This window comes from Electrona antarctica (genome assembly GCF_951216825.1).
Source record: "Electrona antarctica genome assembly, chromosome: 16".
NCBI lineage: Eukaryota > Metazoa > Chordata > Actinopteri > Myctophiformes > Myctophidae > Electrona > Electrona antarctica.
The window spans coordinates 25034132-25056997 of record NC_136797.1 but is presented as its reverse complement, the minus strand read 5'-3'; the positions used below and the strand labels follow the sequence as shown (position 1 = coordinate 25056997).

The 22866-nt window shown below is 44.3% G+C and overlaps 1 protein-coding gene across 2 annotated transcripts in view; it reads left to right on the top strand.

The window, feature by feature from the left end:
- LOC306939671 (carboxyl-terminal PDZ ligand of neuronal nitric oxide synthase protein) overlaps positions 1-22866 on the top strand; it is a 450703-nt gene that overhangs the window by 48597 nt on the left and 379240 nt on the right. The window contains exons 9-12 of one of the 2 annotated variants that reach the window (XR_013791908.1): positions 1313-1541; positions 2695-3001; positions 15882-16012; positions 18389-18997. Coding sequence is in view for 1 of the 2 variants with exons in the window: in XM_079524326.1 (XP_079380452.1) it covers positions 1313-1541; positions 2695-3001; positions 15882-16012; positions 18389-18804 (1083 nt within the window). In the remaining variant the exon portion in view is untranslated. Of the gene's footprint in view, positions 1-1312; positions 1542-2694; positions 3002-15881; positions 16013-18388; positions 21620-22866 lie in introns of those variants that run through there. The other variant, XM_079524326.1, reaches the window with a different exon arrangement.

The following is a 22866-nucleotide window of genomic DNA, read 5'->3' as shown; positions in this document are numbered from 1 at the left end:
TAATACTCCAAGTAAAAATCACACCTGTGTGAAGTGAGTGAGGGGGGGGGGGGGGAGTTCCAGACCCACAGGAACGCACCCAGGGTGCCGGCCCGATTCCGGCGAGCCGCCCCACGTCCGAAACGGTTGAGAAATGACAGTTACCGTGTGGCGGTCCCTCTACTGTACCCTCTACTGTCACTGTACTGTACTGGCACACCCGAAATCACCATATATACAGTTACAATGTGCATGTGTGTTTGTGTGTGTTAGGTTGCGCACAGGTGGTGAAAAACAACCATGCTGTTTTCGTGCTCAGAAGCACCCAGCCAGCCACCCACACACATAGCTCCGTAAGGGAGTGGTTGCACCACTCAAAAATACCTCACAATTGTCAAATGTAGCCACTCTTTATATACGATTTACCTCTGTTGTGGAGAGAGAGAGTGGGGGAGAGAGAGAGAGATTGAGAGAGTTATTCCATGATATAAGCCACATTCAGAACCTTTGTGTCTCTCTGCGGCAGTGCCACCAGGTGGCAGTGTCAACATAGTTATGACACAACACATTTCTACAGGAAACAGCACATGCATGCATGCACGTACACACGCACACATGCATGCACGCACACAAACGCACATAGCTATCCTATTGGTTCTTAAAAAATCATTTGGGCAAACATTCCTTCTTCATTGTCAGTCATATTTGCAGAGGTTCATTGTCGGAGCACAATGCAGCACTCAAATGAATTATGAACACAAAGCCTCCCTGTCCGTCACTACTTTCAGTTTCGGGCCTACGAATAGAAATTTGAATAAATTATTCCTCGTGTAAAAATCATGGCTTAGGAGTATTCTATTTGTAGTCGGTGTGTGTGATGGGTAACATTGGATAGGGAGTATAATTGGGGATTTAGTGTTTTTAAACAGAAATGAACTACAGTAGGTCAGTGGTTTTCAACATCGGGTCCTGGCCCTGGGAACAACCAGGTGTTCCAAATGGACCCACTCCGGGTCTGTAACTCTGAGAGTGTGCGCGAATAGAACCAAATGGACCCACACTGTTCATAAAACTAGACTAAACACTAAAACATTCCAGGTGACTAAAACTAAATGAAAACCATTCAAGAGACCATGACTAAAACTAAAATAAAAAATGTGCTGTCAAAATCAACACTGGTGTGGTGGTCATGGTTTCTCTCTCTCTCTCTCTCTCTCTCTCTCTCTCTCTCTCTCTCTCTCTCTCTCTCTCTCTCTCTCTCTCTCTCTCTCTCTCTCTCTCTCTCTCTCTCGCTCCGCTCCGCTCCGCTCCGCTCCGCTCCGTCTGCCTGCAGGTCCAGCTGCTGAAGGACCAGATGGCAGCGGAGGTGGCTGCCCGCATGGAGGCCCAGGCCCGCGTTCACCAGCTGGTTCTGCAGAACCGGGACCTGCTGCAGCACCTGGCGCTGCTCGTCCAGCAGCTCAAAGACCTGGAGGCGCTGCCGGCGGGCCAGGAGGCTCCACCTCCTCCCGCGCAGACACGCCGGGAGCCAGGGGGCGCCCAAAACAAACCCGCCGCGCACAGTGAGTTGGCCCACATTGACTCGTAGTATGGCAACATTTCTAAAGTGACAATTTAATGACTTTACTTTGTGAAGTACTAAATGTACTTCACAAGTTCAAGCAGTTTCAAGCATAACATGCCTTTTAAAAATATTTAATAATATATTGTCTTGTGTCCCTCAAACTTATTTCTAATGGTTTGAGCCTCAAATCAACACTCTGATATAACCAGTCCATGGCATTTCATTTTAGCTTCTGAAGCTGTTTTATGCTGATATGCAAATTTTTTAATATTTTAGTAATTATAATACTGATGCCAGATAAACCCAGGCTTGTTTCCATTCCATGCCAGCGTGGAAAATCAACGATGGTGGACATTGTAAACAAAGTGGAAATGCAGACTGAAGAGGGGGAGGAATTATACAAATTAGGGTGATACTGTCATACTGATGACACCACATATGACCAAAATTGAGCTGTTCCTGAGAGCAATTTCCATAAAAGCCCTATATGATGAGAAAGCCCGATTGTTCAAAATTGCGCATTTGTGGGATAAAAAAAGAACAAACACCCGCACACTGTCTTCAAATGCAGTGAAAAAACTTTAATAGGGAAACGGCAACGTTTCGGCCTATGCGGCCTTCATCTATCTTTATGAACACAAATGAGAGAGCATCTTTTTGTAGGCTGTCTAACCTAATGGTAGGCCTATCAGGTCAAACCAGGAAAAGACATCACTCACTTAAGGTGACAGGTACTCTCATATGGTTAAATGAGAATAAACGGATCATAAATAGATGACTGATGAAGGCCGCATAGGCCGAAACGTTGCCGTTTCCCTATTTAAGTTTTTTCACTGCATTTGAAGACCGTGTGCGGGTGTTTGTTCCTTTTTCATTGTCGGGCACCGTACCCTCTCCTACGCACCTGTCGCCTGTAGGTGTGCAAAAGCCTTGCTTTTTATGCATTTGTGGGATAGAAAATACATACAGTAGGGGAGCCCAAAAGAACGCCAACAAATTTGAAAAAGTTGAATTTTATGTCCTTTCAAAATGTATACAAAATATTTGTGAGCTTGAAGATTGGCTGTTTTCCAATGGCCGAAATAGGGTTGAAGTAGTTTTGTAATCCATGGTGAAAGTATGCCTGATCATCAGACTTGTCGTCTTCACAGACGACAAGGACTCATCGTGGCGTGCAGTTGCTGCGTCGACGAAAGCTCTTTCCCTGAACCTGAAGAACCACATCACCTCCACCCCTGCGTGGCCGAGAAACACCCCTCTCCCCTCCGCCCGGGTGGACTATGCCGAGTCCTACCTCAACCTGCTCAACCTGCACAACGGGCGGACCAAACCAACCGGCCCTGTGAACGGGGATGAGGCGGCGGACCCTTTCATCGGGGCGAGCGAGGAATCGCAGAACGGCGAGAGCTCCGACGTTGTCCCGTACTCGGCGAGGAATTCAGCAAACATGGACGACAAGTAAGATGTGTTTTTTTTATTTCTTACATTATTAATTAACTAGGCCGGTGCCTGGCTGTAGAGCACCGAGTCGGTAACAAGTTCAAGTTCTTTATTAGTGTCCCAGGGGGGGGCAATTTGGTTTACAGCAGGTCGTAGAGGTTTGTAAAACAGTACAACACAACAACAGACATGTGACAACAGGGCATGGGCACATCTGTGCAATTGATAAAAAAGGATAAGAAAAAAAGGAGAGTATCCATTAAAGTACAGTACAAAATGAATCATTATAAAGTGCCATCATCATTAGGTGCTAAAACATCATCATCGTCATCATCACTTTTCCTTTCGGTCGGTAACGATGGAAGTTGGAGATCCATGCCCCGCCCGGCTAAGCAGAGTACCTGTTCCACCCATCGGTCTGTGTCGCTTTTATGCCCACTGGTGGTCCGTGAGGATACTGCAAGTGGGGCCCCCAAATAATTGGCAACACACACACATATACACAACGTATGTTTAACCCATTCTGGGCGGGAACCCCTTTTGGTGTTAAAGCATTATGTTATGCTTTAGCTATTGAAAAATAGCAGATCTACAAGCTCATAACGCGCCACCGAGTGGCGCGCTATGAGCTTGTAGATCTGCTATTTTTGAAAAATCGAAGAACCACTGACATAGAAACATAGCTTTTTCAGAAAAGACATTTTTGTCTCCACCAGGCCGAAGGCATGGGGAGAGAGTATGTTTTGCACTCCGTCCGTGTGTCCGTCCGTCCGTGTGTCCGTCCGTCCGCGTGTCCGTCCGTCCGTCTGTGAACAGCTAATCTCCGGCACCGTTAACCCGGTCGATGCCAAATTTTGCACACACACTCCCTGGATGCCAACAATGAACCTCTGCCCCAAAACTTCCAGAACGGCCTGTTATAGTGCCACCAGGAGGCCGCTTTGTGCAAAACAAGTTTTTGGACAGTACACCTACAGATTTGATCCAAACATCACGCAAATTGCTACACAGTCTCTCTAGAGCCATTCAACGAAACGGGTCTTTCAGATTTCTCAGACTCCATCCTGATTGGCTAAGATTGGCTTCCAAAGTTCGCAGGAGTGCTCAGTTTCAAACAAAATGCTGCAAATCATGAACACATCGTCTGATTTCCGTGAAATTGCGCACGCACATTCCCACTAGGCCGAGGAAGAACTCAGCCTCATGGTGGCGCTATAACTGGCCGAAAAGTGTTTTTACCTCCAACTGCACGGATTTGTGGATAACTTTGTATGCCAACTCCCTAGAGGCCAAGGAAAAACCTTTGCCTGGAATTTTTCACATCTGCTCTTTATAGCGCCACCAGGAGGCCGACATAATATGTCGGCCTCCTGGTGGCGCTATAAAGAGAACATATTATGTAAAACACATTTTCTAATATTACTCCTTCAGATGTTATCCAAATTTCACGCAAATCAGTACACATGCTCTCCATAGTCATGTGATCAAGACGGGTTTGTTTGATTTCTCATAATCCACCCTCATTGCCTACGATTGTCTTCTAAACTTTTCAGGAGTAGCCCGCTTTGTACCCGTTTTGTACAAATCGCCACAACTACTCAACGCAGCGTCCGATTGCGGTGAAACTGTGCATGCATATTCCCACTAGGCTGAGGAAGAAATGCCACTTGACAGTTTTCAAATCAGCCTCATGGTGGCGCGACAACAGGCCAAGCCGTGTCTCTCACACACACACACACACACACACACACACACACACACACACACAAAACATGATTATATTACTCCTAAACATTTTGCCAACGACCCATTGACCCCTGCCGCTAATTGGAGTCTCATTCGGGACACACACACACTGCACTGCAATATAACAAAAAAAAAAAAATATGTTTCTTTATATGCCTGAAAAATTGTTTTCATTGTGATATCGCTAAATGGGAACTTGTTAGATCCATTGAGCCAAGCCGGAACACAATTGATCAATTGATTGATCAATTGGCAGGCAGATGAGTGGAAAGAGATAGACAGAGCCAGCTATTCTCTGATGATAGCTGCTTCTCATCAGAGAATAGCTCAACTTATCAGAAGAAGCCTACAGCTAATGGAACCGGTCCGGCGGCCAACAGTACTTTGGTACGCGCCATGACAATGCATGCCGAAAATAGCGATTTTTTTTTTAAGCTCACAACGCATTTAGCTGTTTTTGGCATAAGTAAGTATAAGTCAGCCTTGAGAGGAAGGAAGAGTGAATGAGGAGGAGGGATGTACTCATAGATATTATAAGAAATAGATGCCTCACTGGCCGTTGCAGTTCATTGGAGCGACGTGTATCCCAATGAAGGCGGAAGTGCAGTGCTGAAGGCTTTTTTTTTTTTTTAACAAATCTTTATAAGTCATGATAATTTACATTACAATACAAAACAAGACAAACAAACAAACAAACAAACACAAACAACAAAGTTATTAACAATACAACATCAGAGCCATGGGGGATTAGATTACTAACAGAAAACATTAAAGAGTGAACACAAAGCAACAGTTCTCCGCAGCTTTCTTATTTAGAAGTCCTGAAGGCATTTGCTGAAGGCGACTGCGCCGCTGCCCAAGTGGCGGCACTCATGAGTCATGTGACTCCTCCATGTCTCTCGCTGTCACTCAAGTGACTACTGGCCAATCACAGCACGTCTTTTCCGGGACTTATGTTACGCACGCGGAAGCTTGACAAGCTTCCGCTTTGCTTCCGCTAATGCTTTGCAAGGAATGTCGGGAAAATTGTGCCTTCAAGCGAAGGCACACGCCTCAGAGCCGGAAAGGGTGTCTACGTATATATGTCTATGGATGTACTGGGACTGAGGTTTAGCTCAAAAGGTGTCGCGTCATGTTGAGTTTAGAGCTTGTAGATCTGCTATCTTTGATACTATTGTGTGACACTGTAGTATTTCAGGGACAGAGGTCGCAAATTACCCTCGGCTAGAAGAAACACCCACGTACTGTACAATCCAAAGTTTCTTTTTTTTTTCTTTTTTTTTTTGCTTGTCACTGTCAAATTTACTTATGAATACATACAAAATAAATACATTGTCAAGAAGGGTATTAATTTACGGAAAAAAGAAACACGGAAATGTAAGTCAATTAAAATAATGGAGAAACGAGGATTCTGCCGACTGCGACCGCTGAGGACGACTATGTTTTGAACAGATGGCTAGTTTTGGCCAAGTTATTTAGTGTGGGGAAAAAACAGGAGGGGGCCTAGTATACAGCCCTAGGGGGCCTAGTATACAGCCCTAGGGGGCCTAGTATACAGCCCTAGGGGGCCTAGTATACAGCCCTAGGGGGCCTAGTATACAGCCCTAGGGTGCCTCATATACAGCCCTAGGGGGCCTAGTATACAGCCCTAGGGGGCCTAGTATACAGCCCTTGGGGGATACGGTAAACTAGGAGGGGGCCTAGTATACAGCCCTAGGGGGCCTCATATACAGCCCTAGGGGGCCTAGTATACAGCCCTAGGGGGCCTAGTATACAGCCCTAGGGTGCCTCATATACAGCCCTAGGGGGCCTAGTATACAGCCCTAGGGGGCCTAGTATACAGCCCTAGGGGGCCTAGTATACAGCCCTTGGGGGATACGGTAAACTAGGAGGGGGCCTAGTATACAGCCCTAGGGGGCCTAGGGTAAACTAGGAGGGGGCCTAGTATACAGCCCTTGGGGGATACGGTCAACTAAAGTGTGGAGTTTAAGTACTATTTCAGTGCCATATATTTTACACAGCCTCTGTCCTCACCTGAGCCTTTGGTGTAGTGCACGGCCGGCACACACACACGCATGCACTGACACACTGCAGACACACACAAATGCAGATATGGTGTGATGTAATTATCTCTTAATGGGATTTTAATCTCTTTACATTATCTTAAGATCCTGGACTCGCAAGCAGAAGCTCTTTTCTCTTCCCTCTGTCTTCTATCCGTGTTCCTCTTTCATTTCCTGGATGTTTCCCCTCATGTTTCCTTGTCATGTTTCATTATCGTTCTCCCTTGTGTGTTTTTTTCTCTCTCTCTCTGAACATTTGAGAGAGTGACAGGAAGTAGGGTACCAGAAATGTGTTCCATGTCATACTAGGGATGTACAAAGATGTAAAGATCTTGGTAATAATATCAATCATCTTTGGCATGCTAGCCTTTAGACTCTGTGAGTCGTCTTATTATATAGCTAGCAGCTCTGTTGGCCACAAATGGCCTTCGTGTGCAGCATAATGCACTCTGCTGTGTAATGTTACACGACTACTCAGAAATAATCTCACATTTATATAGCACTTTTTAAGTACCCAAAGAGTCTAAAGACACTTTACATGGGGGGAGGGAAAAAAACAAAAAAAACAATCAACTTTATTAGGGAAACACGAAAGAAAAAGTCTCTCGAGTAAAACCAATAAAAACAGTGGAAAGAAAGGGTTGTGCAGTCTGCTGGGAGAAGCCATATTGAAGACCTGGGTTTTGTGAGCAGTTTTAGGATGGGAAAGCTGGGGGCTTCTTTGATATGGTTGGGGAACGCTAGGGTTTCAGCAGCTCTTCATTTCTCAAGTATCTCGCACACCGCTGTCAGTGACCAAATAAATGTCTCCAGTTACAGGCATTATACACAGGAAACTTAAAGGTATATTCAGTGATTTCACTTCATTCAAATATTACTTTTTTTTCCTTTTTTTTTTGATAATCCTCCCTACCATAGAGTGTGCTGACCATATAAGGAGTTCCTCCCTGTCCCCAGTGAGCCCCTGGGGTCAAAAAACCCTAGTTTCAGTTTTGGTGGCGGGTGGCAAAGCCTTCATCCAATCAGGATGAGAGGGGCCTTCCTCCAATCATGATCGAGTGGGGGTTTTCCAAATCACCCAAATCACTGAATGCTCCTTTAACACGTTTAACAACTGAAATAACAGGCTAACATGCTGAACTGACGGGCAGTGGACAGCTAGGGCTTTAAAAGACACGAGGGCTAACAAGAAACAGGTGAACACGATGAACAATCAACACATGATTGATACACTGCAGTATAAAATTAAGCATGATAGTTGCACATTAAGCCGTTCTCTTGTAGAGTCACATTTTTCTGGTCAACTTAATATGCTACTCTCATACACAGAATGCTCACTTTTTATTTCATGCGTCTGCGAGTCCCAGCAGATTTTTATGTAAATAAGATTGAGCGAGATTGATGTACAGCATTGTGTAGATTTATGCATTGTTTTATATTCTCAGCCCCTCTTGTTATTGCCGAAGTACAGATGCAGACTAGATTTCAGTTGACTTTAATATGACACATATTTTCAGATGGAAACTCTGCCTCTTGTTTTCCTTTTTCTTTTCTTTTTGTGTGACTACTTTTGAAAAACAAATCGTGACAATTGGTTTGACAAATCATCTCTTGGGGGGCCCTGGCACAAAACCTTTTCAATTACATGGGGCCCATGTTACTACTAGGGGTGGGACGATATGGGTTCCTCACGATACAATATATATTGCGACATTAGGCCCTCGATAACGATAATATCACGATATTCGATATATTGCGATATTTGCGATATATCGATATATTGTATGAAATTTCATCAACGATATATCACGATATCTGCAACTACAAAATACTTGGAACTGAAAAAATGCAGCATTTTGTATTCCCACAAAGCTGTTTGGAGACTTTGGACAAATCACCATCCAGTAATTCAGTACTTCTGGTTGCTGTGGAATCTGAGTGGGATTTGCTTTATTTTAGCTGTCATTTCCTCCTTTTCTAAACATGTTTAGATGCTTTGGTTTACCGTGGTAACCAACAACAATCTAAACAAACAAGTTAGGAGCGCACACAGTAGGGAGGTGCTGACCACGGGATGACAAACTTTAAAATAGAAAGGAGAGGTCGCACAGCTCGTAGTCCCAAAAATACTTTTTATTATACAATACATTAAAAAGTATTTTTGGCATCGGGACTACGATGCTCTCCTTTCTATTTTAACCAACAACAATCTGACATTGCAGATAGGACCGCGTGTAGCCGTTCTCTACCACTCCGCGAGAAATATCCTCATAAACAGCCTTGTTTCTGTACATTTTGAGAAGTTTAGAATATTGTACGGAGGCATCCCCCAGTGTGCCTCCTCCCCAGTGATATGACAGGAGGAGTGTCATTTCACATCCTACCCGGTTTGAATTTAACCGCCTCCACCCCTTCGGAATTCTAATAACTTCTTCATATTGCGTCAAATAAGAACTGTGTTCGAAAAATAAACAAATGATCACAGCGGTTTGACTCATATGGATATAAAGAATCAACTGACTGAGAGAAAACGCTAATGTTACTGCTGCCAAATTATTATTTTTTTTGCTAGAAACTGACTATCAAATATGAGTGACTGATTGTTGTAACGATACAGAGACACCTCCCCGACAATATCGCTTTGACAGTTTTGGACCACAATGCTTATATGAGACGATTTAAAATGAAACTTCTGCGACCCTGGCCAAAGGGATGAGCGAGTGACGTCAGGACTTTGGTACAGATTTCACCGTCTGTCCGGCATCCGCTGTAGTGCTGACATAATGAAGTGACATTATTCCTATAAAACAAACGTGTGTTGCACTATTGTTTTCTCTCTTTTCTGTCCTCTCGCTTCTTTTCTTTTGCTCTCGTTTGGTTGTTTTTCTCTCTCTCTTGTTTGTTTACTTAAATCAAAATACTCGCGCTCTGTAATGACGTCACGTCAGTAGCGCTCGGGTCGCGCTGCGGGTGACGTTTGGACAGTTTGACATGTGACTCAGGTCACTTCATGTGGTCGTTGCATTCAGACTGAGCCAGATCTCCTCAGATCGGATTTAAATCAGATTTGAAACCTGCACCTCTGGATGTGACTCAAGTCACATTTGAAAAATTCGGATTCCATGTGACCTGTCTGCATTTAGACTTATTTAAGCAAATCGGATTTCTATCTTGAAGTGACACAGATCTGATTCAGGCTACATTCAGGCTAGATTTGGCTGCCAGTCAGGCCCTAGTGTCAAAGTGTCCTTGAGCAAGACTGAACCCCTAATTGCTCCCGATGTGCAGGTTGGTGCCTTGCATGGTTTCCTCCGGCATCGGTGTGTGAATGGCTGAATGTACAGTAATGCACAATCTATGTAAAGCACCTTTGGATAAAGGTGCTTTGTAAATGCACCATTTAGCATTTAGCCATTTACCATGTTATTGATACAAAACAGGCATTAGGAAATTAAGCCTTGTTGTTCTATAATTCAGCAATTTAATATAGCCGATCTACAAGCTCTCAACACGTCGCATCAGGACGCATTGTGAGTTTGTAGATCAAAGTTTGTACTTTTACTTACTTTCCAGAAGGGGATCTCTGATCATAAAAGCGTTTCGTTAGACCATCATCTTTGTCAATTTGTTTTTAAGCCCAGACAGTGTGAACCTCTTTCTTTGATTTTATTATGAGAGATCCCCTATTGAACATTTGCACCTTTTGTCCTACGCACCCGTCACCAACCTTTTTTACTCGCGTAAAAAAAGGAAACAAACAAAAAACAACAACGTAGTACTTTCTCCATCGCTGACAGCTGTGGGCATGTGATGGGTGCTGTCCGCTGTCATGTCAGCCTGTATCTTGTCTGCCGTAAAAACATCAGCACGGTGATTGCTCTCCTAATAATGAGTGCATAACCCAGTTAGACCTGATGTCGAAATAAAAAAAAAGGCTTCTGAAAGAATATATATTCAAAGATTTGTGCCGCATTTTCACGATTTTTCAAAAATGGCAGACCTACAAGCTCGTAGCGCGCCACTCGGTGGCGCGCTATGAGCTTGTAGATCTGCTATTTTTCAATAGCTAAATAATGCTAAAACACCTAAACGGGTTCCCGTCCAGAATGGGATAATAGCGTAATCACATCCAGTTACAACATCATGCGGATGTGGCTCTGCACAATCCTATAACCATGTGAGCATGGATCTAATCAGCCAGTCAGCCTGTACGGACTTTTCCCATGTCCTGATTCTCCGGACTGTAGTTCGGAAAGCCTTTTCCCCGAAGCGGAAGATGTATAGTGAAGCAAGTCAAGATATCATGTTTCCAAAGCTGTTAACTTTTCAGGATTCAAATTCAAAAGTCACACTTCATCATCAATTATCATCGTGCGTCATCATACTTCATCTCATTCCGGGCCAATCAGAATTTTCGTCCTCATCTTCGTCTTCAATGTTTGTGTCAAGCAATGTTTGAAACACTCAAAATTGTCCATTCATTGTCAATGGCACTAAATGTTTGTGTGAGGACAAAGTTTTTACACACACACACACACACTAAAAGCTGGACATAGGAGTGGCTATCACCGCTCAAAAATAGCAAAAGTAGCCGATCGACGAGCTCAAAACATGCCGCTTTAATAGGCCAGTCAATCTAAAATCTGACCCAAAAGAGATTGCGATAGTAATCGTTCAATGTTTTTTTTATGATCCTTAGGGTCATCCAAATAACATATTAAAAATTGATTATTATATAAATGTTGGATCATGGTAAATTCAGGGGTTGAACGTTGGGGTACAAAAGGCAAACATGTCAAATTGTAATTATGCTTTAAGTAGCATGTGACGTGTCAAACTAGGGGTTATTCATGATTCTGAACCCATTCCAAGCATTCGTTTTTGCACGAAAAACACATTTGGGCACATTTGGGCAAGTGGCTATGGCCGTTTTTAGCCCAAGGAGGGTTTTTCATGCAAAACTAATGCTTGGAATTGGATTCAGAATCATGAATAACCCCTAGTTTGACACGTCGCATGCTTTATATAATAATCAAATTTTAATTATTAGTTATTTGGATGACCCTAAGGGCAGTATTATGCGTGTCTTAAGTACCAGGTCTTATTACTTAACTTAAGACCTGGAGGCGTGGTCAATGCTGTTTGGCCACTCAGAATAGCCAAATGGCATTGATCACGCCTCCTTAAGTTAAAGGACCACTTTTCAACCCATCTTCATATAATTGGTCCTCACTAATAATCATGATAAAATGGCACAATTTTTTTCTACTCTCTGCTTCTCATAGGAGGACTGTGGGCAGTTCAGAAACCCGTCCACCAGTGACATCGTTAGGCAGATTATTTTTAAACAATATTTTTCTACAAAAACATTTAGACTTTTATTATCGTGAGAACGATGGCTTCCATTTTCGCATTGCAACTTTTCAGGACTAGAAAGCCTGCAGTTTCTAATAGCTTGGATTCCCCATCGATGATGTCACTGGTATACAGGTTTCTGAACTGCCCAAAGCCCTCCTATGAGACACAGAATGAGTAGAAAAAAATGGTAGCCATTTTATCATGATTATTAGTGAGGACCTAGTATATGAAGATAGGTTGAAAAGTGGTGAAGTGGTCCTTTAACTCATCCATCGCCACCAGGGGGCGCCAAAAGGCCCAGACCGCCACCATATATATATCTTTTTTTTTTTTTTTTTTTTTTTTTTCTCAATTTTTTTTTTTTTTTTTTACCATGTTATAAAACACGAAAAGCACGTCCTTGGCAGTCCAGGACATCATGAAAAAGAAGTTAAATAAGTCCTTGGCGACCATTTTAAGTAATAAGACCTGGTACTGCCCTAAGTATCATAAAAAACCTTGAAACTATTGCAATTTCTTTTGGTGTCACACCCCTTTTTTTAGCTTAGTGGGTGTGCTACTTTTGATGCTTTTGTGTGTGTTATGATCACGTGGGCAGCGACGATACAGTATGTCAAATATTTCTAACGTGATATACTGCATGAGCACTGTGTCAAATACACTGTACATGCACGAGGTGCATGAGGCAGGGATATTAGGAGGCGTCTCGGAGGAGCTATAATAAGCAAGGACACATGAGTGGCCGGATATCCTTCTCGGCAGCCTTTCCAAACTGAACGGCATGACATTAATGACTCCACCTCTACAGATGGCAATGATGCGTAGCGCGTGTACTGTGTGTGCACGGCGCCGTGCCTTGCCGTGCACACACATGCGGAGTGAGGTTTGGGGGGGGGGGGAGGAGGGGAGAGCCAGGATGGAACTGTGGCACGCATCATTTTATAAACTGCTTGATAATTTATAGTACAGTAGATCTTACTGTAAAGTAGATATTGTACTATACTGTCAGTGTTGGGTGAAAAAAAAAAAAAAAAAAACCTGTGTCCCAATACACAACGGGAAGAGTCCATTTGGTTCCATTTGTACGTTACATGAGCACTGATGATTTCCACGGTGTATAGACTGGACTCCCAGAGAAGCTATCGGTATCAAATAGTGGTCCGTGGCCTGGTGATTAATCAAACCGGGGGTTCCTTGAATTGAAAAGGGTTGAGGATCACCGATAGAAACTATAAACCCCAGCACAGTAAGTTAATTAATTAGCTAAACCAGCCTTCAACCACACAACAGATTTCATGAGGGAAGCCGTCAGTAGATGGGTAGGAACTTGGGGCTTGTTATAGGACGTGTCGTATAGGCATCTATGCTTGTCTCTCGCTTGGTGCCGTGCGTTTGCGTGTGCGTGCGCGTGTCAGTTACTCCTATACTACCGAGGAGCCAATGTGCCCACAACTGTATAGCTACAGTATAGTAGAACTTGAGAAACTTGACATTTTCCCGGTTGTCAAATATTTGTAGAGCTATAGCCTACGATATACTTTACGCATGTAAGGGTTATGTTTAGGCATAGAAAAAAGACATGCCCCAGTCCCACACCAAAAAAGAAGGTAAAAACTTACAATAACCCTCCTAAATTATTGCCGTCCTCATAAGTATACTACTGTAAACCCGAGGCGGTTGCGTGCGTGCGTGCGTGTGTGTCGTTGTTGTGGTACAACATATGGGAGACTGCAGTGTGTCTATTTATAGATTGTGTTTCGGTAGATGAGGAAAGCCTGCAGCCCTCTCCTCTCTTCTCTTCCCTCCCATCTTCCACCCTGCACCTGCCCCCCCCCCCCCCTCTCTCTCTATCTCCTGTCCTCAGCAGGGGGGTGTAAGTAAGTAGCCTTGCCGAGCCATGAGGCCCATAGCGCAGGAGCCTATCTCCTGTTTCTGTAGCGTGAGGCAGCTTGATGTACAAGTACACTCCCTGGACATGACGCTAGTATGTCGCAGGGACTTACCCCCAATCTAACCCTTGGTGCTGAGTGCCAAGCAGGGAGGCACTGGGTCCCATTTTTAGAGTCTTTGGTATGACCCGACTGGGGATTGAACCCCAGCCTCCCAGTCCCAGGGCGGACACTCGACCACAAGGCCACTGAGCAGGGGGGTGTGGGGTGGAGATAAAAGCCTGAGGAGCAGCCCTTTTCATTTTAAAGGAACCCCCAGTTTGATATTACATTACAGGCCCCACACATTCCCCCCCCGTTCTTTTCTTACACTGACAAATCCTTTAGTGGTCTTTCACCTCACTCAACTAAAATAGGACCAAATGGACCCGTAAACCGTTTGTACATACATAACGGTGATTGTCCACTCTGAGAGATGTAAAGAAATCAGCACTATTATACAACAGATCGTCTCGTTTCGAGGAAGCAATCTGGTTGAAACGGCTCTCTAGCCGTGCTTAAACGACAGTATAGGAACACCTAACTCCTAAGTTCCTGCGGCATCGCGTGCATGATGCAGTGACATGCTCGAGCAAGACGTTGTGAACCAGTGCTCCAGAGCGTTCTAGGGAAAACCATCAAATCTAGTAACGGCTTACCTCACTCTGAGCTGGCTTTAGAAATCAAGAGTGTTGTATAGCGGAAATTAATCTTTGGGAGACTTATATACTTTTCACGCATGTTGGAAACCATTTCTGCTTGCTAAGGAGAAAGCAGGGCTCTCCCACGCCTCCCATAAAGAGGAACCCCTTATACTGCACAGCATGGATTCATGGAAATTGGTCGTGGTGGGTCGGGTGGAAACCGCATCATGTCCCCCAAACAAAATCGTTTAGCTTTCAGGAAACAGACCAACAAAGCGTTTCTTCCTATGGGATCACTGTAGTTGTTATTAATTATTCACAAGCTCTTGTTATTACTTTTCATTGGTTAACCCATTTTGGGCGGGAACCCCTTTTGGTGTTTTAAACATTGTTATAATTTAGCTATTGAAAAATAGCAGATCTACAAGCTCATAGCGCGCCACCGAGTGGCGCGCTACGAGCTTGTGGGTCTGCTATTTTTTTTAAATCGTGAAAATGTGGAATATTTTTTTTTCCAGGACAGGAACCCTATTTATGTTTGAAGCATTATGTTATACTTTAGCTATTGAAAAATGGCAGATCCACAAGCTCATAGCGCGGCACCAAGTGCCGCGCTATGAGCTTGTAGATCTGCTATTTTTGAAAAATCTTGAAAAAGCAAATATTTGAATATATATTCTTTCAGAGCGAATGTTTTTAACTAAAATCTTTCCTTCTGAGGGGTGCCTGGAACAACATATTTTCAGATGGGGGTCCGCAGCCAAATACAGATAATTATGGGGATCTTTAACATGAAAAAGGTTGAGCACCACTGAAAACTGTTTTAACTGGATTTAGAAGAATGCTTTTTAGAATCAGCCTCAGGTTTAAATGGGTTAAAGGAGTAGTTCACCCAAAACATGACTTATTTTCTATCAATTGCACACCCCATGAATGAAGCCTTGAATTCAAGTAGATTTTTATTTTATTTTATTTTGGTTTTATTTTTGTCGGTCGGTCTGTCAAGTAGGAGTAAGGAGACTTGTTGATTCATCAACTTATTGGCTTAGGAATGGGACAAAAACAAAGATATCGTGTACTTTGACTCCTAGAAATGACTAGAACTTTGTCTCCAACATCAACTATAGTTTTGTCATTGCTGTTCCTCTTTAATCTGCAGGTGTAACCAAACCATCCCCAGACTGGACCCACCGCCCGCCAACCGCAGGCGGGCCAGCAGGGCCCTTTCACCAGGGAGCGACTTCAGTGGCGTGCCCACGGCCGACAGCATGGCTGCCAGTCCGTCCCAAGGTTCTTAGAGTTTGGCATTTTTCATTAAGTTTGTATTTTGTTTAGATTTTTTAGTTTTTGTTCTCAATTTCAGTTTCGTTTTCATTAGTTTTACTAGACCGGTGCCCGGGCTGTAGATCACCGAGTCACTAGCGATTAGGGCTGTGAATCTTTGGGTGTCCCACGATTCGATTCGATTCCGATTCTTGGGGTCACGATTCGATTCAAAATCGATTTGTTTCGATTCAACTCTATTCTCAATCCAAATAAAATTCAAAAGCATTTTTTTTTCCAGATTCAAAACAATTCTCTATTCAAAATGATTATCGATTCAATACATAGGATTTCATCACAATCTACTCCCCACTTCACTTCATCCAACTGAAGTGACGATACTCCAGTAACTTGAAAATGATTAATGATGATTGATGTTTACTGTGATTAGGGTAAGCTTACATTTCATATCACAAACTCCATGTAGTGAAAACTCCTGTAAATGTAACCAGGAAAAAAAAATCATAAATCATGGAAATCATAAATCGATTTTGAATCGTTCATAACGGGAATCGCGATTCTAATTCGAATCGATTTATTTTGACACCCCTCGTAACGATGGAGGTTGGAGATCCATGAACCACCCGGCTATGCAATACCCGTTCCACCCATCTGTCTGTGTACCTTTTATGCCCATATATAGAGATATCTGTACCTGTCCTGTCTCTTCTGTGTCCCTTTATTCCTATATATGGAGTTCTGTGTCAGGCATGTCCAAATATGGTCTGTTGTGATGTCAGAACAGGCAAACTCCATATATGGACCCTGGGCATGGGGTCCCAGGCTCTCAACACCCGGGCACTGCACTCCATGTGGGGGTGTGGAGCGCGTGTGTCGAATTTGAAGTCGGTGGGGGCGAACGGTTCTCGAGTTACGTGGATTACAGCCATACACGCAGACGGAGACGCCCCTAGGCGCCACGCGTCGCCGATCAGAAGAAGACAATGACGGGGTTGGACAACCGCTCGCATCCCGTTTCAGCTCAGTTTCAGAACCCTTTGTTCTGCCCTTCACATCTAGCAGCGGATGTCTGCACATTGTACACACACGGACAGCCAGGGTAAATACATGTGACCGTTAATGCTCCGTGAAGATCTTTGTGCAGACCTAACCTGACTCCGCCAGATGGGGCAGCAGAGATTACACTGGGTTCCCCCCTCCTGCTCCCATCTGGGAACTCTCAGGCAGACTTGATGCCCGGCCACAAAACGGCCTGGCCAATCAGCAGCAGCTAGAGGCGGGATAGCCTCTAGCTCGGCTTCCCCTCGGTGGTTAAACTCCCTGTCGGTGAATTATCTCCCGACAATGACCACCTAGCCAGATATTATCCCTTACTTAACATAATGTGATGGTCTCATCTCAACGCCAAATATATAGATGGATAAGTTAACCCATTGAGACCTGGAACACATCCATGTCACGTTAGCGTTTAACCACATTAACCATTAACCCATTTTGGGCGGGAACCCCTTTTGGTGTTTTAAACATTGTTATAATTTAGCTATTGAAAAATAGCAGATCTACAAGCTCATAGCGCGCCACCGAGTGGCGCGCTATGAACTTGTAGGTCTGCTATTTTTGAAAAATCGTTAAAATGTGCCGAAAATTGTCATGATTTAGAAAACTTTTTTTTTTAAATTTCGACGTCAGGCCTGAATGGGTTAAGCTTAAATTGTATGGCGTTCCGGTTCCAATTGTCCGCTCGTGTATTTGTCTCAGCACTCCCATGTTCTTTCATTCAACCTGTATTCTGACCTGAAAATGTATTTTTATGTTTGCTACAGAGCCAGAGAGACGTGGGGAGACTCCTGCTACAGAACAAACACTCAATAGCATCGATTACTTTCAGAATATAGATCTATTTATGTATCTATTTCTACACAAAAATTGCGTCTAAACGGCACTTTCATAACTCTCATAACCCTCGTCTCATCCGTTCCAAGACGTCACACCCTGTTCCATTTTGTCCACCGACATGCACTCCCTCAGTTGTGTTGATTCGTACAAAATGCATCTCCTTTTCAACCCATTAAGACCCGAGACCAGATTCTACAAAATGTCTTCTAAATCATGGCAGTTTTCTGTGTCGGTGGTTCTCAAACTATTTCATGTCAAGGAGCCCCATCTGAAAATATGTGTCGCTCTCCCTTTCGCTGTGAAAGAATATATATTCAAAAATTTGGGCCACATTTTCACGAAAAACAGCAGATCTACAAGATTCTGTGCCGCACTATGAGCTTGTAGATCTGCTATTTTTCAACGGCTAAAGTTTATTTATATATATATATATATATACTGCACTTTTATAACTCTCATAATAACCCTCGTCTCATCCTTTCTAAGACGTCACCTCCTGCTCCATTTCGTCCGCCGACTTCCACTCCCTCAGCAACGGAGGAGGAGGAGGAGGAGGAGGAGAGAGCGGCAGCGAGGACTCTGGCGTCCGCTCCGAGACCAAGTCCCTGCTCCTCTCGCCGCTGCGCGACGACGACGACGGTGGCGTTGACGACTTGCTCGGGGACACCGGCACGTTCCTGACGGCCTCCGGCAGCCCCCTGGAAGAAGACGGCGGCGGTGGGGGAGAAGAAGAAGAAGAAGCGCTTCCCGGCGACTATTCGCAGACGTCGTGTGGCTGTGAACAAACGCTGCCACCGTTCTCCTTCCCCGTCAACGACACCTGCCTTCACATCAGCTTCTCTGAGGATGAGCTGCTGGACAGCGGCCAGGAGGACGCCCCCGCTGTCCCACAGAGGAGCTAGAAGCGGGGGGTGGGGACCAGCCATGGTGAAGCCCACTGCCCCACGGAGGTGATAGAAGAAGCATGTTTAGGGTTGTTGGGACCCCGGAAACCCCCTTACATGCTTTGGAACCGTTTCTGGACCGTTTTTTTTATCACACTGTGAGAGCTGGTATCTGGACTTCCAAGTCTGCTATACAATTACAATACCGGTGGTTCTCAAGACGTTTTAACCCATTTGACCTGAGATCAGATTCTAAAAATGTCTTCTACATCCTGACAGTTTTCTGAAAAAGCTATGTTTCTATGTCAGTCGTTCTTCGATTTTTCAAAAAATAGCAGACCTACAAGCTCATAGCGCGCCACTCGGTGGCGCGCTATGAGCTTGTAGATCTGCTATTTTTCAATAGCTAAAGCACAACATAATAGAGCACCGAAGTCCTGACGTCACTGTCAGTAGAGGGCGTCAATCCACAGGTTCGTCTACTTTTTATTTGCATTGTAATCTCCATAGGGGGATTTTAGATCGCCTCATATAAGAACTGTGTTTGAAAAATAAACCGATCACCCCGGCCTTTTCACTCATATGGATATGAAGCATCGACTGAAGGTGGAAATGTACACATATAGTAATATACCCAAAGCAAAGAGTAACAAAAAAAGCGTTAGAAACGAGTGAAACAACCCAGAGACTACATTTCCGGTATAGGCGGGTGGCTGCATCTGCCCGTCGCACAACAGAAACTGAATGTTAATTACGTTTATTTTAATTTTAATTTTATTGATATTTAATGTCTCGTGGTTAGTACGAGTCGAGTCACCACCAGCTGAGCTTACGTCAACGAGGAATCTCAGGAACGCAATGTGTTGACAGCTGGGCGTGACGTATATTAGCAGCGACATTACCTTCATATGTAGTTTCAAGGCTTTTGCAGCCACATTAATTCCATTTTCTCCAGAAAATGGCTGGATCAAATATGAATGGACATCATTAACGACACACAGCCACTCCCCTGACAGAAAGGCCGGGGTGGTCGGTTTATTTTTCAAACGCAGTTCTTATATGAAGCGACCTAAAATCGCCCTATGGGGATCTCAATGCAACTAAAAAAATACATGAACCTGTGTATTGACGCCCTCTACTGAAAGTGACGTCAGACTTCGGTGCTCTATGCTTACACCAAAAGGGGTTCCCGCCCAAAATGGGTTAATGTCAAGGACCACCACAACTAGAGTGTACAAATGGAACGGGTCCATTTGTACACTCTCAAGGGTTACAGACCTGTAAGGGTCTGTAACTCTGAAAGTGTATTGGTTCCATTTGTACACTCTCAGAGTTACAGACCTGTATGGGTCCATTAGGAACCCGCTATATGAATCTTCAAAGGGAACCGTTAAACCATTTTGGACTGAGGACGATAAAAAAAAAAAAAAAGCTTCTAAATAATGACAGTTTTCTGAAAAACCTATGTTTCTATATCGGTGGTGCTCAACCTTTTTCATGTCCAGGACCCCCAGAATTTGTATTTGGCCACGGACCCCCCATCTCAAAATATGTTGTTCCAATCCAGAAGCAAAGATTTGAGTTAAAAACGTTCGCTCTGAAAGAATATAATCAAAGATTTGTGCCACATTTTCACGATCTTTCAAAAAAATAGCTAAAGTATAACACAATGCTTAACCCATTTTGGGCGGGAACCCCTTTTGGTGTAAGCATTATGTTATGCTTTAGCTATTGAAAAATAGCAGATCTACAAGCTCATAGCGCGCCACCAAGTAGTCGCTTGAAACGACTACAGCTATACATGCTTCAATACAGTACGTCCTTGTAGCACACTGAAACATTGCTTGATTGCAAGCATGTGCTTAATTGACCTAATGATCCAAGAAACCTTTCAGACATAACTTATACCTCCAAGTTGATTGGGGGGAAATAATCTACTGTATGAATTATTAGTACAGTATATAGGAAGATGATAGTATTTTTCTAGAGAGAAAGAGGAATTGACTTTTTAGTGCGTAGAATGTTGAGCCGAATACATGTAGCAAAATCAAAGATATTGCACTGTGAAAGGAACATACAGTAGATTTCCAAGACGACAAGGGAGCACATTTTATCTTTGACGGCAGTAATAATCACTGAAATGTTATTTTTGTATGGCGCCGCACGCTTATACGTTTCATACTATGATGTGTTATGTAAATTGTGATTATTTGCCAACACGCGCTGAATGGAATCATGTCCACTGTTTGAGAAGGTTGGTTCAGGGAAATGCCCGAAGCTTTCGCAGAACATGGCAGATCTACAACTCCACAACACGTGGACGCGCTGTGGTCTTGCAGATCTGCTATGTTCGCCGTGTGACGCCGTCGTGCGACACGGAGTGTGATGCACCTGATTGGTTGGGAGAAGTTAAGAGGGGAACAAGGGTCTACCTGATTGGATGGGAGAAGTTAAGAGGGGAACAAGGGTCTACCTGATTGGATGGGAGAAGTTAAGGGGGGAACAAGGGTCTACCTGATTGGATGGGAGAAGTTAAGAGGGGAACAAGGAAGTCAGCGATGGGGGAAAAAGGGGGAAGGGGAGAAGTGATGGAGAGACACCTACTGCACGTTGTTACGCATTCTTATTGTTCGTCCCAGGATGGCTGGGGAAGGGAGCGCCCTTTTCTGCTTAACGTGATAAACCCAAGCCCCCAGTGAGGCTCTCCAGCGTCGAAGCACTCGGCCTAGTGGTTGGAGCGTGAACTGCAGGCGGACCCGTGAATTCATGACCGGGAAACCCCGTGCAGCTGGGCTTTAACATTGAGCGCTCCTCGGTTGCACTTCCGCGTTTGACCACCAAAATTTGGTGGTCAAATGCGGAAGTAGAGCGTTCTTCCGGGTGCTTGAAAACGCCACTGAGCAACTTCCACTGAAATTAATAGGGGGGGGGGGGGTCTGCTCTGTTCTGCTCCGTTTTCACAAAATAGTGAAAACAGTTCACAGCATGGCGCAAAGCGACAGGTTGTGAACTAGTAGACCTGTTATTTTGACTGTTAATGAATCTTTTGGGTCACTGGTATTGGACACCATGTGCTAAATCTTGCGCCACCCCTTACCCCTTATCCCATTTATTTGCCATTTTTTACTATTTTGAAAAACCTTTTTTAATTTAAATCATTTAAAACACGTTGTGAGCTTGTAGATCTGCTAGTTGCACTATTTAAAAAGGTTTTTCAAGATGGCAAAATATGGCAAAGAAGTTTAGGGAGGAGAAGTTTATGGCAAAGAAGTTTAGGGAGGAGAAGTTTATGGCAAAGAAGTTTAGGGCCCCATTTTGGGTGCGCCCAAGAGCTTTAATGGTTCGGGAAACACTGATTTAACAGTGTCATTGTGGTAAAATTGCAGAACATTGCAAAACAAGCGCTCCTCTTCTTCCCCAGCCATCCAAAAACAATATCTATAGCCTACGGTACAGTAGTGTGTGTGACTGTATGTTTTCACTATTGTCACGGTTGATTATGTCAGTGGTTCTCAACCTGTGGGTCAAGACCCCCAGGGGGGGTCCCCATGTGATAATAGCACATGGGGGGGGGGGGGGGGGGGGCATGCAGATGACACTGACATGGCAGTTTAGGGACTTTTAAAGACCTTTTTAATGCCTCCTTGAATATAAAGAAAAATTGAATAGAGGTGAAATCGCTACAATCTGTGTAACAGAGTCAAACTAAATGTAATGCCTCGATCAACTCCTACGTTCCAAGTGCTTGTCAGCGAGGGGGGGTCCCAGTTCAAAGTGCTTGTCAGCGAGGGGGGGGGGTCCCAGTTCAAAGTGCTTGTCAGCGAGGGGGGTCCCAGTTCAAAGTGCTTGTCAGCGAGGGGGGGTCCCAGTTCAAAGTGCTTGTCAGCGAGGGGGGGGGGTCCCAGTTCAAAGTGCTTGTCAGCGAGGGGGGGGTCCCAGTTCAAAGTGCTTGTCAGCGAGGGGGGTCCCAGTTCAAAGTGCTTGTCAGCGAGGGGGGGGGTCCCAGTTCAAAGTGCTTGTCAGCGAGGGGGGTCCCAGTTCAAAGTGCTTGTCAGCGAGGGGGGGGTCCCAGTTCAAAGT